General features: G+C 37.9%; 1 protein-coding gene across 7 annotated transcripts in view; it reads left to right on the plus strand.

Moving 5' to 3' along the window:
• Positions 1-17383, plus strand: part of dlg1b (discs large MAGUK scaffold protein 1b) — a 386920-nt gene that overhangs the window by 347029 nt on the left and 22508 nt on the right. For 4 of the 7 annotated variants that reach the window (XM_041206085.1, XM_041206028.1, XM_041206047.1 and 1 more), the window contains 2 exons: positions 8953-9019; positions 14292-14391. In XM_041206085.1, the coding sequence (XP_041062019.1) occupies positions 8953-9019; positions 14292-14391 (167 nt within the window). Of the gene's footprint in view, positions 1-8952; positions 9020-14291; positions 14392-14713; positions 14760-17383 lie in introns of all 7 variants that reach the window. The other 3 variants (XM_041206057.1, XM_041206066.1, XM_041206037.1) reach the window with 2 other exon arrangements.

Genomic DNA, 17383 nt, shown 5'->3' on the forward strand with positions numbered 1-17383 from the left:
TTTTTAATTAGTGTAACTTAAGTCAATGAAATCAGCATTTTGTAGTGGAATCAGCAGATTTTATTTGCATTTGTAAAGTATTGTAGAACATAGATCACAAACTAGTAATTTGATTGGTTGTCGTTCTTAGAATTACTCGTTTGCTCTTTCTTGATACGTATTTGTGAGACAAGGTAAAAACCTGCCTTGTGCTGATGGTGCTTGTGGATATAGGCTCATTTTGAATTCTGTTAATCCAGTTAGAACACAGTTACAAGAGTTGTTTTATAAGTTAAAGCTTAGAGGAGTTTGTTGGCATGGCCCATTGTAAGAGATATATTTCTAGCTTTGTGTTTGAATCCATCGGGTAGAGTCTGTTGAACAGTTCTGACGTCTTAACAGTAAATTTATTGGCATGTGGAGACTTTCCAATAGTTCCAATATAAAGTATTTTTTAATCTTTAACCAAGTTTGTAATGTAGCATTCAAGTCCTGTGATCACTTTGTAATTGGGCTGAGTGGGAGCAATCTATTTGTCAGTAGATCCTAGTGCTGATGTCCTCAAAATTTGCTCACCACATATTCCTAACCAGATCTACTAACTCTCTATGTTCCTATACCAGCACACAGACTTAATATTTTAACAACTATAATGTCTAAGCATTGCACAAAATGTAAAACTAATAATACAATTCAAGCAATACCTTAATCATACCATTACTGTAACAGATATGCTCATTTGTTCGAACATAAGTACATAGTGCTTGGAGTGATAGTTTGAGTCATAAGTGGCTTTCTACACAAGGGTGCTGATGATACTTTGGGGAACAATTTGGGGAACTGCTCACATTTGGACCCAAAATTCAGCCAACTGAAAGTTTGTGTGGACCCAGCTGTTTGCATTTCAATGGGTACAGAACTGACCTCTCCCACTTTTCAAATCTAAAACCTAGGATAAAAGACCTGCCTGTTCAAACTAAATCTACCATTAATAATTAAGGCTAATTTTGACCTTTCCTTCCTATTTGACATTTCCCAGAAAGATTCAGTTACTGCAAAATTCAACAATATGGAGCAATATTTTTTTCCCCAGAAGCAAACTTACCAATGTCAATTTTAGTAAGTTTCCAACACTGGATGTTATTTGGTTTTGTAACCGCTGTATCTACAAAATGTCCACTTTTTAAGTGAACTTTTCGCTTCCTCCAGGTGCATTGCTTTTAATGCATCATATTGTACTTTTAAAGATAACATTGCTTGTAAAGCTGCTTTGAATATGTTGTTTCCTCTAAGTATGTAAAGCTTAGGTTAAAGCATTTCACATTTTAATGGTTGTTTCTTAGTCAAGTTATGAGTTTCGGATTTAAATTGAGATTGGTGCATTCTTAATAAAAAACATCAATTTTATGAAGAGATCAGATCTGTCAACCTGTGAAGTTGTTGAAAATAAGGCTAGATTTTCTCAATAAAATGGCTGTTTTAAAAAGTTTAAACTCCTCCCACAGAACAAGTGTAAAAGTCAAAACTATCACATTGGAAGATAGGGGAAAGGGCACTTACAAAGGAAATTTAAAGGGCTATTTCAGAACACACAATGTATACATTCCAATGAGGGAGAAAATTTCAAGGGGAGGGCCCACCATCAGTTAATTTAAAAAATTAGACAGTAGCAAACGTAAAGAAAAAGCATATAATTATGCAAAGACAGGTGGCAGGTCAGAAGGTTGGAAAGAATGTAAAGAACAGCAAAGAATGACAAAGAGATTAATAAGAAGGGAATAATGAGAGAAAGCTACCTAGCAATATAAAGACAGTGAGAGTTTCTATAGATATTTAAACAAGAAAAGAGTTAACAAAGTGAGCGTTGGTTCTATAGAAAGTGCGTCTGGGGAATCGGTAATGGAAATAGGGAGATGGTGGATGAATTACAACAGGAATTTTGCTTCAGTCTTCACTTTAGAGGACAGGAGTAACATCCCAGAAATAGCTGTAAATAAAGAAATGGAAGGGAGGGAGGAACTCGGGGGAAAATTACAATCACAAATGAAGTGGTATTGAGCAAATTGTTAGGGTTGCGGGCTGACAAATCCCCAGGTCCAGATGGACTTCACCCTAAGGTCTTAAAAGAAGTGGCTAGTGAGAGAGTTCATGCACTGGTTTTAATTTTCCAAAACTCCCTAGATTCTGGGAATGTTCCATTAGATTGGAAAATAGCAAATATAACTCATTTATTCAAAAAGGTTGGGAGGCAGAAAGCAGGAAACAGTAGGCCAGTTAGCCTAACACCTGTCATAGGGAAATTGTTGGTTGCTATTATTTAAGATGTTATAGCAGGGCACTTAGAAAAATTCAAGGTAATCAGGCAGAGTCAACATGGTTTTGTAAAAGGGCAATCATGTTTAACCAATTCCTTGGAGTTCTTTGAAGGAATCACATGTGCTGTGGATGAACTTAGATTTCCAGAAAGCATTTGATAAAGTGCCACATCAAAGGTTATTGCAGAAAATAAAAGCTCATGGTGCAGCGGGTAACATCTTGTCATGAATAGAAGATTGGCTAGCTAACAGGAAGCAGAGAGTTGGCATAAATGGGCCTTTTTCTGGTTGGCAGGATGTGACAAGTGGTGTGCCACAGGCATAAGTGCTGGGGCCTCAGCCTTTCACAATTTATATAAATGACTTGGACGAAGGGACCAAAGGAATGAAGACTAAATTTGCTGACGACACAAAGATAGGTAGGAAAGTAAATTGTAAGGAGGCTACAAGGGGCTGAGTGACCTACTCCTCTTCTTAATTCATATGTTCATATGTAAAACAAAATCTTTTAACGATAATAATATTCTTTTGTTTAAAAAGCTAAACATACTAACCCAATGAATATTCCAGTACACTTGCAACCTACCTCTACTATTTGCTGTAATACCTGGTCATTTGTGACCTTGGTGTTATTCTTATAGTTGTTTGGTAGTACAAAACCTGAGTATTGCTGCAAAAAGAGACATCTCCAAGTTTTTCGCCTTGCAGTTATCAGGGTGCTTCTCAAGAATACCAATATATGGGGAAAACAACAATTTATACTATGTGAAGAGAGTGCTGATTGGTTGACAAGTGGGAAGGTAGAGGCATTGCCATGGAGAATGCACCAGTGATGGTGACTGACAGTTAGCTGTGAAGTTTCATTTGAGATTTAGACCAGGCAGCTTGACTCTGGTCAAGGCATTGTCCTGAGAAATGAGTCAGCGAATGGCAGTCACTTATTTTGTTTATCTGAAACAGGCGCAATGTGTGTACATGTTCTTTAGGTCCTCAAAGAAAAGGGCCCTGTGTATTAATATATGTAGCTTCCTGTACATGCAAATGCACCACACTGCGAGCTTAACTGACAATCTTAAATTGGTTGTCAGCATAATTCATAAGACGGGTTGGTTGGGTACGGTCCGTACCTTGCCTGTTGTGAACAGCAGCTGGGACATGTCGTTTGATACGATCCGCTAGTCTTTGGGATGTACGGCCTACATACCTAGCATCACACTGGCACTGAAATTCATTACTCATTTGAGTAATAGGCAGAACATCTTTTTGACTTGACGGCCACATTCTGTTAGTGGCGAAAACCACATGTTGCTACTGCACAGTAGCAGCATGAAGCAGCTAGCTTCACCTGTTGCTCAAATTTTTGAGAGACCTTGCCCGTCTAGAGTAATCTGAGGTAGACTGGGCATTTTTCGGGGCCAAAAATGGCTGCCTTGGGCTGTGTTTGATATATGGTTTGTGTGGTATACAGTGTGAAATGATCTGATCAGGGTGGCCATTATCCTGCAGGATGCCTTTGATGTGCCCTATTTCAGCATCAAGCTTGCATGTTGGGCAAATGGCTCGGTCCCTGTTTACAAGGTTGCCTAAAAACCAATCTTATAGCATGTGGAACTATTAAGAATCCAACGTGTGTATTGACCAGTGAAGACAGGCTTGCCATAGACTGTGGTAGAGGATCCACTGGCAGATTTCTCAATTAGTACGCTTTGTTGGACCTTCTGATGCTTTTGTCAACTTTCATGGGTTTAAATGTGATGAAGATGAATGCATATTAAATTTTAGCAACAGAATAAAACTAGGCAAAATAAAACTGTCAATTAAAACATTAGCGGGTACTCCCTTAGGAGGTTTTGCAACTATTTTACCCATTTTCTTGGTGTGAATTTTGGGATTGCTTTGTCAAGATGTTGGGTACCTTAAAAGCTGGATTTGAATGTTCAACATACTCTAGCTGAGTGCTGTGGGATGAGATTTTGATGTGGGTGCAAGTGGGACAACGGAATTATGATGCATTATACCATTTGTTTCATTTATCCTTTGCCATCTGCCAGTGACCTGTTATTTTTAGTCCAAACTAATGCATCAGATAAAATGAGTGGAATATGTAACACCTTCTGAGAATAACCTTGAACAAGGTTCTAATTTCTCAGGATTAATTTTGAATCAATGTCAGAACCCAATGAAGACAAACAACCTTCTCACTAATGTATAAGAGAATATGAAAAACAGCTACTGCCATTTATAATTTGTTTTACTATGACAGACAATTATTTGGATTACAATAGTCATACTTAACATCAATTTTTGATTTCACATAACAATGTTGTTTGTAATCAGACAATTAGAGATTAAAACTGTGAAGTTGTGTATCTGGCGCCTGGAGATTTACAGCATTTCCCTTAGTGTCTTACTAGGGGTGTCATTGTTTAAAAATAAGGGGTCACCCATTTAAAACTGAGATGAGGTGAATTTTTTTCTCTTGAGGGTCGTGAGTCTTTGGAACACTCTTCCCGAAAAGGCGATGGAAGCAGAGTCTTTAAATGTTTTTAAGAAAGAGGTGGAAAGATTTCTTGGTAAGCAAGCGAGCGTAGGTTATTGGAGGTAGGCGGGGGTGCACATTTGAGTTTACTATCAAATCAATCATGATTTTATTAAATGGCGCAGCAGGCTCGAGGGGCTGAATGGCCTACTCCTCCTTGTTCATTTATCTCCAATTAGCTCAATTTAGAAATCTATTACTTTCCCCATTCTATCAGTGTTGTTTAAATGGTTACAAATATAACAAGCAAACTTCTTTTTAAGATGGAATGCTCTTCTTGGTGTTAGCTTTGGCTCAGTGGTAGTGCTGTTGCCTTGGAGACATGTGCATGGGTCCATACTCCACAACAGGCCAAGGGCATAATCTTGACTGACACCAGTGCAGTTCTGAGGGAGGGCTGCATTATCACAGATGCTGCATTTTGGAGGAGGTATAGAAAGGCTGGCAGTGTTTGAAGTTGGTACCTCACCAGCACTGCATCAGATGTACCAGATGACCCTGAGAGAAATTTCAGATGAGACAAAGCTTGGAAATATTGTGAACAGTGAGGAAGATAGGGACAGACTTCAAGAAGATGTTGGCAGGCTGGTGAAATGGGTGGACAGGTGGCAAATGAAATTTATTGCAGAGAAGTATGAATTGATTTGTTTTGATAGGAAGATGAGAAAAAGCAATACAAAATAAAGGGTGAAATTCTGAATTGGATGCTGGAACAGGGTCCTGGGTGTATATGTGCACAAGTCATTGAAGGTGGCAGGGTAGTTAAGAAAACATTAATCGGATATAAAGGAATTTAAGCTTTATAAATGGAGGCATAGACTAAAAAAGCAAAGAAGTTACAGTGAATATACTTACAATATTAAAATAATCGTTCACCCTCCACTAGAGCATTGCGTCCAATTCTAGGCACTGTACTTTTGTAAGGATGTGACGGCATTAGAAGCGATACAGAAAGGATTTACAAGAATGGTTCCAGGGATGAGGACTTCAGTTTTTGTGAATAGATTGGAAAAGCTGGGGTTTTTATCCTTGGGGAAGAGAAAATTCAGTACAGGTGTTCAAAATCATGGGCATGGACAGAGCAAAACTGTTCCCATTTGCAGAAGAGTCAAGAACCAGTTACCAGTGAATTAAGGTGATTGGCAAAAGAACCAAAGGTAATTTGAGGAAAAACATTCTTCTTTTAAACACAGAGTTGGATCTGGAATGTACGACCTTAGAACATGTGGAGGAAGATTCAGTTGGGAATCTTTCAGAAGGGAATTGGATAATTATCTGAATGAAAAAATTGCAGAGCTACAGGGGAGAAAGGGACAGGAGTGGGACTAGCCAAGTTGTTCTTGCAGAGAACCAGCATAAACATGATGGGCTGAATGGCTACCTTCTGTGTTGTAACCATTCTATGATTCCCTGGGTCATTCTGCCTTCTCAGGTGGACGTAAAAGGTCCGATGATATTAACTGAAGTACAGCAGGGTATTTTTCATTGTGTACCGTCCAATATTTATCCCTCACCAATGCCAACACACTTGAATATCCCAATGCTCGCCAGGCTGTGGCCTCCTACCGTTTTTCACTGTCCATAAAGTGAGCTCAACAAAATTGTGCAGCCTGTTTCCTCACCTGCACCAATCCCTACTCCCTGCCATTCCCCCCCCCCACACTCCCCACTGCCAGTCACCACCATGCTCGCCGACCCACAGTAGCTCCCAGTCCACAGTGCCTCGATTTATAAAATTCCCATCCTTTTATTCAAATCTTTGGTCCTCCTCCAGTCCTATAACCCTTCTAGGATTCTACATTTCCAATGCTAACTCTTTTGGAAGCTCCACTCGGTGCCCTGCCAATAACAGTCAGGCTTTCAGCCGCCTAGGCCTAATTTCTGGCTTTCCCTCCCACCTCTTTGGTAATCACTAACAAGTCAGATCATTCATCTTTAAACTTTTTTAAAAAATGTTCTGTTCTCTGAATCCTGCTTGAAGTGAAGTGTGTTACTGCAGGTTTGAAGTATAAATTATTCCCCTCCCTTCCAAAGAGCAAATAATTAAAGGGTCTTAAATTTATTTGGAATTTAGACCTGCTCAGACATTTTTGGCTGTGTATTCACTTGAAAATTTGACTCAATTTCACTCTGGATTGTTTTCATATTTTTAATTTTAATTATTCAGCTTGACTTGCTGTTTTGTTAAAACCTTGCTGATAGCCCCAGAAGAGGTTGTAAATACCACGAGAACTTCTGATAAACTTGGATTTATTTATACCTGTTATGGTAGCAATTATCTAAATTGCATGTACCTTTGTTCATTCTAAAATGGAGTTGCACTGCTCTGACAGTGTGCTGCAGGGTTTCTGTGTTTTTGTTAATTAGCCATATAGCTGTAATGTCCTTCAACTTAGTTCAACATCATCACTTGCCATTTTTACCCACCTTGTGAAACAGATTCTTCCTTACTTGGCTTTAACAAAGTTCAGCTCAAAGCAATATGTACTGAACAGTGGATTAACCTTTGCCTATAGAAGTTCATAATTTGAATATTCTAGGGTAAGGTTCTTTAGTGGCTGCACATCTTTTTAACTCCCAATGATCTGCTTTTTGAAAGTAACCAAAGTAGCTATTATCCCATGGATTGATATTCCTAGTCAGGTTGAATAATGTCTTTAGGGAAAGAAAATCTGGGAGCTTCATCCTAAACTCATCGAGGCAGTCAAATCTTGTCCAGGAGGCTACCCAAACCATAACTTCTCTGCTATGCCTACCCTTTTATAAGGGGTGAGCTCCACTCTAGCCAGAAACAGGCCCAATTCTCGCTTCAAGAAATTCAGTGAATCGACTTCCACCACCTGAGTTGGCAGCCTGTTTCTGATCACCTCTATTCTCTGGGAAAAGAATCATTACCCAACATCTAATCTTAATCTGACCTTGCACAATTTAGAATGAATTATAAATGACTAAGTGAGCTAAAATGGTTCTTGGGGTGGGAAGAGATACAATCCAAGATTGTAAGTTCAGAACCAAATTGATGGATAGATAGATGGTGGGGCCCTTAGTGAGAAAGGGAAATGAGGAGACAATATTAAAAATTAAGAAAGCTTTGGACTAAATGCTATTTATGATTTAACTGTTTCACCATTTACAATTCTAATGTAGAGTATTGACTATTATGAAAATAAGTAGGATTTAGTACATTGAGTTATTGATTTAGTTGAGGTTTTCAGAAAAAATATAAGTGTGATGCAACTTAGTTCAAAGTCCAAAGGATGATGAATGCAAGTGCTGTGTATAGTCTAAACAGCAGAGTGAAATGGGATGGATTGAATGCTCCATTTTTTACTACTGACTACCATTTTTAGATTTGAAATTGCAGCTATATTGTAACGTTTCAGCTTCTAAGTAGTATCAAACAACATGAAGGAAATTGATTGATGTTCTGAACTATCCATTTGAACTAGGTGTAAGAAAATCAGAACACTACCTTTGAATGGTATCTATTCATTTTTTTATACATTAATTTTACTTTCCCATATTTTTGCACATGCTTCCCACTAATCTGCACCTATTCAGGTCAGTAAAAAGAACCAGAGACCTTGTTGCATCCTTCACTAATTGCTGCATGGAGATGGGAAAGGGCAGCCCTAACATGACTCTCCTTTTTGGTGGTTTTTTGTACAACATTCCTTGTTACCCAGTTGATGCCACTTGTGGCAGCAAGGTTTGGGTTGGGAATTCGATGTGAATGTGAGGAATTGATTTGCAGAGCTCATGCCTTCCCACAGCCTGGTTTCAAGAAAAATATGTATGTAAATAGCACCTAGTTGTTCCCAACATGTTTCAGATATGTTTAACTAAATTGTTAAGTGAATCAGATTTTGCTGCCAATGCTATTTTGTACTTATTGTTTCTAGGCTGTACAGTCTTGAGTCTGTTCAGCTGTAAGTAGGTTAATTTTTAATGTGCCTTTCTTGATAGTATTGGTAGTGGAAATACTGCTGCATTCATATGCTTCTGTGTGCTTGGTAATGAAAACATAGGCTTCAGTTTTAAAATACATAGCTTTATGAGTACTTGATCATACGCTGTTCCATTCTTAATTTTTGTTCTTGTTATTTTGTTCTCAATAAGAGTTGAGAAGAAAGAACGAGCCAGGTTAAAGACAGTGAAATTTAATTCAAAATCAAGAGATAAAGGGGTAAGTGTAATGGGAGAAGATTTTTTTTTTACATATTGTGCTCCTCTGCATGTAAAAGTGCTTACGCTCATTACGAGGATTTGAAAGTCTATCTATTTGATTAAAATTGCCTGAATTTTTGGAACTTTTTTTAACAAAAGGTCTCAAGAGCATTGAGTTGTTTCACTGTATGTAGTATGCACTCCTGAACAGAGAAGACAAGCTGGGAAAATTATCCAGTAAAGTATTATTCCTTCAAATTTATTGGTGTATTTATGGATGCATTTTATTTGAGCCAATTTCCACACAATGCAATTAGTCTGTGGTATAAAGTGTGATTGGAGGGTGAGCATCTTGGGTATTTTTTTCTGTTTTAAAGGTGCTAGATAAATGCAAGTTGGTATTGAGTTCCAGCAAAAATCTAAGCATATTCCATATAATTCTGCAGCACTTAAGTGACGGTGTGCTTCACTGATCATTTCTGTGCTTTTGGCTGAGTCCTCCCATGGGTGGGGTAGTTAAACACCTGGCTATTTATCTGCAAAGTTAATTAGTGTTAGTGTTCTATTAGAATAGGTGACCAAGTCTAGTAGTCAGTGTCCTCTTGATTGAACATTAAAGGATAATAGTTGAATTGCTGACCACCTCACCACTTGGGTAAAAGCACTGTTTCTGCAAGCAACTTATTTTCTTAGCATTCAAAACAATTGCAGATATGGTGAAACATGTTTACATTTTTTTGAGAAACTTTATAGCAGTGCCACATCGAACTAAAGGTAAAATACAACGCTACAAACAGGTTTCAACTTTTAATCTTGAATATCCCCTGTTAAATTTTAAACATTGAATTTTTAAAAAACCTTGCCCAAGATTCCACAGGCCAATGTAAGTTGTGTGTTTTTTTTCAATTAAAAAGTGCTCCCAGTCAGATCTTCCACTGCTGTCTCTCTGTTGGAATTTCCATTGTCACTATTCCATTCAGATCGGGTTGGGGTGGGGAAGGAAAGAGAAAGAGGCTCAGCCAAAAAAAACACTAAATAATTGCTATCTTCTGCCACTCCAAGGACCTCATCTAGAATCATAGGAAAGTTACAGTGCAGAAAGAAGCCATTCAGCCCATCATGTCTGTGCTGGCCAGTAAAAGAAACTAGCCACTCATTTTAATACCACTTTCCAGCACCTGGTCTGTAGCCTTGCAGATTACAGCACTTCAGATGCAGATCCAAGTACGTTTTAAATGAGTTGAGTTTAAGCCTCAACCACTGATTTAGGCAGTGAATTCCAAAAGTTTTTCCTCATGTCTCCCTTAATCCTTCTACCAATCACCTTAAATCTATGGCCCCTGGTAATTGACCCCTCAGCTAGGGGAATCAAGTCTTTCCTGTCTACCCTATCTAAGCCCCTCATAATTTTGTACACCTCAGTTTGGTCACCCCTCAGCCTCCTCTGTTCTAAGGAAAACAACTCCAGCCTATGCAATCTTTCCTCATAGCTACAATTTCCAAACCATGTCTGTATCCTTTTAAATCTTCTCTGCACTTTCTGCAGAGCAATTATGTCCTTCCTGTAACGTGGTGACCAGAAATGTGTACACAATTTCAGCTGTGGCCTTACCAGCATTTTATAAAGTTCCATCACTACATCCCTGCTCTAACCTGAGAGGGATTGGAGTTGGAGTCGGGTGAAATTTGCTCTTAACTAAGTTTCGTAATTATGGTCAACACTAGAAACCTCTCCCAAGGTAACAGCACCTTTGTTGTTCCCACACTCATCTCTACACCTGCTCACGCCTAATGTCACCTCCCACCTTTAGCAGTCACAACTATAAGAGGAAAAAGAGTCTCTGCAATCCCTTAGCTATACTGTCAGTTCTGTCTCCAAGGATAATGCAAGCATAGGCTGAGTCTTGAGCCATCCTATTATTACCTCCTTCCCCAGCTATGGTGTGGTATCCTCCACTGTCTCCCCCACCCCCCCCCCCAAAAAAAAAACTGCACAAAGCACACAAGATAACACCACAATAAAGGCAAAATCTCAATTCCTTTATATGTTGCAAATCTCAAAAAAGGGGAAAACAGACTTGCATTTATATAGCATCTTTCATGACCACTGGACGTCCCAAAGTGCTTTACAGCCAATGAAGTACTTTTGAATTGGATTCTCTGACAATATGCAGCTAATTTGCACATGGCAAGATTCCACAAACAACAAAGTGATAGCGACAAAATAATTTATTTGTGCTGTTGATTGAGAAGTAAATACTGGCCTGGACACTGGGGATAACTCCCAAGCTCCTTTTCCAAATCGTGCCTTGGGACCTTTTATGGTCACTTGAGAGGACAGACTCTCCTCAAAAAGATGGCACCTCTGACTGTGCAACACTCCCTCGATACTGCATTGGAGTTTCAGCCTATATTGTTGTGCTCAAGTTCTGGAGTAAAACTCAAGTCTGCAGTCTTCTGACTTTGAGGTGAGTGCTGCCAACTGAGCCATGGCTGACGCTCTAGGTTAAATGTTTCTTGATTCAGTTTCTTAAAGTTCCATGACCATTGAATTGGAAAATAAAAATTTTAAAGGATGGACTGTTCCTATTATGTGCGTCAGCAAATATGTCATGACCATGTACCGTTTGTTTAAAATCAGGCATTAATGAATAGTGATGGTGCATTTATCTTGGGTTTTGAGCACACTGGAGACACATTTTAGTGGCGAGGAGAATTTGGAGATCAAAACTAATTCCAGTGTCCTAAAACCAAGATAAATGCACATCCATAAATGTGAATTATTATCATTAGATTATGGGTATGGCATTTTCTGTTTTTTAAAATATGTTTTTGAATAACTGGTGGTTGGAGCTCTGAATTAGTGTGTTATAGGGAAAGACCATTACCTTAAATAATGCACATTTATGATGAGTAATCATCTAATGTTCTATGTATTTTTGTACTGGTTTATAGAAACAGTTTTCAATGAAAAAGGTTAGAATCCACAGCTACAGCTGTCAGGGATACCTTCTTAAAACAAGTTAACTTTGGCACTTATGCGTTTAAGTGCTTTTCATTCCTGAAGAGTTCTAACTTGCATTCCTCCTCCTCAGTATCCGTGATCTCTCTTGGTCACAGCAACTCTTGGTGAGAATTCATGCTGAAAAACCAGAAAATTCTTTCTGCATCAGCTGGGTACACTCCAGGATAGAATGCTGAGTAGCAGTTTATGTTTAAGTTTTTTAAGCTCACCACCAGAGGTTAAAAACACAACTCTTCAAGTATTTGGTGATGTGACCACAATCTTTTTTGCTACTTGTTAACTTTGGGGATGGGATAAAGAGTAGGGTGGAGCTGCCTTAATTAAATATCACCTTTTGCAATGTAATCCTTCCCCAATCAGAAATCTTTTACTTACTCATAATCTGAAAATTACAAAGTTAATGCATTTAAAATTATACTTTTGATATATAATGTTGGAATGTCAGATGTTTTTATAGGCATCCCTGAAGAAATCTGAACCACTGCTCTTCAAAAACATTTAGCCAGGAGTGAACAAAAGAGTTTAACAGCATGCTGCACTGTTCTTCCAATTGCTGTAGATTTATAGAAAATGCCTTATAATGGTATTCCCTGCTAGAATGAAAAACAATTCTGTGTGCATATGTGGTTGGAACAGTTGTGTACTAACATGCGCAGAAAATGCATGTAATATGTACCAAAAGGAATGAGGAAAAAAAAACTACGCTTGCCATTGATGAAGATCTGCATCCCACAGGGCTGTCTCATTTAGCCACATTCAAACACTGGCATGGCTTCACAGATGCCAGGCTTTAGCACGCTATGCATGCTCTCTACTTTTTTTAAACAAAATAACTTTTACAGCTCAAAATCCAATTTCTCTTTCGCTTTGGGTGTTTGCTTTAGTCAGACACCTGATGTTATTTTTAGATTTAAACTGATGGGCATTATTTTTCCCTCAACTGGTATTACTAGATGTAAAGTGGATGGATTTCAAATTTGTTACCTAGCATTCAAATGAAGATTTCTTTTAATTCACACATTTTTGTTATTTTCCAAATCTTAAATTCGGAAGGGAAATGATTTGTGTTTCAAGCAATGCAGCCAGGGTAACAAACATTGAACAATCAGCATCACAACCACTGGATCCTACTTACTTTCTTCTTGAGTTTTGTCACTTAAATATTAATGCTATATACATTAATAAAACGTATTCTCTGTCTAAAGCCCTGGTGCACATCTTCATTTATTTCTTTCCCTCTATTTAGAGCTATCTGTGTAGGTAGCTGTCTCGTACAATAATTTTCCAATGCTCTAATTTCCTCTAACTCTCTCTCTTGTGCATTCTCACGCTTACTATTACTTTCTCTTTTCTGTCCCTCTCTCTCCTCTTCCACTTAGCTCTTTCACAATTCTGCTAAGCTTACTCTAAAGTCTCTCCTTTCCTTCCATCTAGACAAATGTCTCATAAAGTTGGGCAAAATTATTTTGGAATAAGATTTGGTTTTAATCATCTTTATGTGAATTACTTGTTATCCATTGATATCAATATTCTAATATGGAGTGAATAAACCAAGCTTTTGAATTCACCTGAAATTCTCAGAAATTGGATTTTTATTATTTTGGTGCACTTTGATCACTAGCTATCATTGTACTACATTGGCTGTGGATTCAATTAACGAACTTCCTGCTAAGAGTTGGCAACAATCTGTATTAAAGATTAATAATCAAGAATTTAGTTTTAAGACAGCATGCAGTCAACCACATCTCTCACCCTGTCTCATTTCACAATCTTCAAAATTAAGCTCTGTTCATTTCAGTCCATCTGAGTTTGTCTTGTTTCTAGAAGATTTTTCTTTGTCTCTTGCAAAAAGACATTTTTTTAAATCCCTACTGTTGCCAACTTTTTTAAAATATCCATCTTGACCATTTTCTTTTTTATTTTGATTGTCTCAGATGCAGAACTTGACCGATCTTACTCTTGTGGAAGTGACTCTAAGGCCAGAGTATTTTTGTCTCACCTTAAAGATTTGACTATTTCAAATTGACTAAATCTCCTGGATTTTACAGATTTTCTGTCACAGTCTGAAGGATATTTGCTATAGGTGCAGGATACATATTGTGCACCCTCATTTTCTTGGCAAAGTTAGCATTAAAACAAAATTTATTTAAAAAAAAACATTTGCAAGGATGGTGGCCCGAGTCAGTTTTCATGTGTTTCTAGGGTCGGGCATTGATCACGTGGACATTAGACACCCCTTTTTTTTGCCACTCCTTCTCTTCCTCAGCAGTCATTCAATGACAAGCGTAAAAAGAACATCTTTTCCCGAAAATTTCCCTTCTACAAGAACAAGGAGCAGAGTGAGCAGGAAACCAGTGATCTTGAACGTAAGTAGCTACAACCAGATACACCTGCAGAGAAGGTCAATCTCCAAGTAGGGACCTTTACTGTGTTACCATGGCAACATGTTTTTGCTGAATACAACTGGTCCTCTCTTCATTTTTAACAAATTGGTATGGCTATTCCAACTTTTAATATATCTATGTGCTGAGACTTTATGGTTAAATCCTGGGTTAAGAAACAGCAAACCAGTTACGTTCACACAAAACTGTCTGTCATGGTAGTAGTCTTGTTATGTGCCACTGACAGTTTTTTTTTCTGTGACTGTTTTTTTTTCTTATTGCTTGCTGTCTGGGGACTACTCTACAGGAGATCCCCGGGTTAGGCGACGACGTTATGGGAACAAAAGGCCTGAGTAAGTGCCGGAAAATCCTCTCCATTCACGTTTGTCTCCATCTGTTTTCTAAGCTAGTTTTTGTTGCTTTCTCTAATGGTTCGTAGGTTTCTGCTGGCATGGGGGAGGTTCATGGTTATTGGTTTTCCATCTTTATTTTTACTTTTTAAATCATTACCATGCAAAAGCAGGTTTTAAAATCTCTGGCAATATTTCCTATGTAAACCCTTTGGATCAATTTTAGAAATTTGATAAGCAGGAGAACATAAATGTGGCCTTGTGTAAAATTGTATATAAACATTAGATGGAGGCTGAAGTTTCTTACAAGTGTTTGTAACTGGGTCATTTCTCTAACATGCATTTGTAAGTAAACATGCCAGCTTATGTTCTGAAATGAAAATATCAGTACAGTATTTAACTAGAGCTGAAAGATCAGATATTAAATGTTAACATAGGAAATAGCTGGAGACCATTGCAAATGATTCCTTTTTTTACATAATGACATCAGTGCAATTGCTGTACTGTGAACTGGAGGAAAGATTATATTAAATAAATTTAAGTTTGAGTTTTCTTAAACTAGTAAGTCACACTGAGGTCAGACTTCTATATTCTTATCACCAAAAATAAAGTCAATTTCAGCTGAACCAAAACAGTTATGTGTCAGGAATTGCATCTTGCTATCATGAAAGAGAATGAACACGGACATTCGAAGGCCTGGAAATCAAAACCAATTTGTATTTCAGTTAACTACATTAGGTGGTTCTCTTGTTAGGTGCAAGATATCCCCCATTGTCCCACGTTTCCAAGGTAAGCAGGCTGATATCAGTGTTGTTGTTGACTAGCTGACAGAGGTTTGATGGAGACTCTCTTCCTCCTTCCCCAAAAAATCACCTGGCCTCAACTCTGCATCTTTGTGCAGGATGAGACTGAAATCTTAGCCGGGGGACTGACTCTGTGTCCTTCCTCTCTACAGGGGTATTTCTGTGTCAATGCCACTCTGATTATCTTATGCTTTATTGATCAGTTTCTTGAAGTGTACCAATAAAAAAAGATACTGGAATGGAAAAATATTTATAAAGCTGAAAAAGAGGGTGAAAAGAAATCAACATTTAGATAGTGGGAAGTTCTATCCGTGGATATCATTGTATTTCCTATAGCTGAGTGTTTTGGTAACAGATGTGTGCAAAAAATGACTTGTTAATGAAAAATGACTTGAGGATTACTCTGCTTTTGTAAGCATTTTATTAGGAGCGGACAAAGTTAGATTTTTACTATGTGGGTTTATATTTTTATTCAAGTTCAATATGTTTCTATTTCTGCCAGGTAAGTTTTGTTTTACTTGTTAACTGATTTTAAGATCATAAGTTCAGTTTTTGCTTACGGGATTGAATAGCATTAGTCTTTACCTCCTTTACATTTCTCACTGACTGGGGCTCTTAGTCTGGCTAACTCTGAGGTAAGGCTGTGAAGAATTGTGTACTCTTGTATTGCATGTTTATTTTTCATAAAAGGGATCTTGGGCACTTTTGTGTTAAAGCATTTCAATTGCAAGCATACTTAATTATTTTAGTTATGTGCTAAGCCTTTGGGGAGTTGGTGGTGGGTAGTGGAATATTGCCTCAGGTGACAGACCAAAAAGTGTTCTGTTATTTTTGAAAGAGTTGGGTACTGGCATTGTACCTTTCTCAGTCAAACAAATGTAATACTTCAGAGCAAGTTTTTGTGCTAGAAATAGCACTTCTGCACCCCATTCCAAAGCTTTATCAGCTGTGGCAGCCTAATCTGTATATTATTAGATTAAAGAGTAATTATCAGATCCTGTTATCCATTGCCAACTCTATATTTGGTGTTCTCTCTAAGAATTATCCAACTGTGTCAATCTCAATATTCACTGCCCCAAGATGGACTTTAATATATTTTATTTGGTGTCAGAGACCAACATAATTCTTTAAAAGAAAACCTCTTGAAATACAGAACACAAAGACGGCATTTTCTATGTTGAATCCTTAGATAAATACACCACCTTGTGTGTTACTGAACCTCATAGATCAGGAAGGTCTGTTTGTTGATGTCAGTTTGAGAGATGATTTGCTATAACTGGCCTTAGTATCTGGGCTCGGAATGGGGAAAATGTCTGCCTGATCTTGCTATCTAATGACCCTTGCTGGAAAATTTCCAAACATGGATGTCACTGGAGGACAAGACACTGTTTGATTGTAAATTCCCCGTCCTGTTGATGTAGCTGGCTTAACTTGTAAATGAAGAATTGTCATGAAGGCAAAATACTGGAGTCAAAATTCTAGCATTCAAAGTCATGGCTGGTTTAAATTGGTGCCTTGAGGAGAGAAGGTAACAAATTATTGGGGGAAATTATACCAATGTTGAAAATGTCCCTTCTTTCACTACAGTTCAGGTTGTTTGTCCTAAAAACACTACATGTTTCAAGTTTCCTTTTTTTCTGCATCTCATTGCATTAATTAAATGGAAAATAGTAACAACAGAGTGGAACCTTTCAACCTGTTTTCATTTTGTTCAGAATTGTCTCCAGTGTTCCTTTTGCTGCCAGTTGGAACTCTGGTGATGTATGGTCCACTGTATAGCCTAATTATTCTACAGTCATAACTTGGTGAGGTCTTAAAATGTGT

This window comes from Carcharodon carcharias, chromosome 2 (assembly GCF_017639515.1).
Source record: "Carcharodon carcharias isolate sCarCar2 chromosome 2, sCarCar2.pri, whole genome shotgun sequence".
Taxonomy (NCBI): Eukaryota; Metazoa; Chordata; class Chondrichthyes; order Lamniformes; family Lamnidae; genus Carcharodon; species Carcharodon carcharias.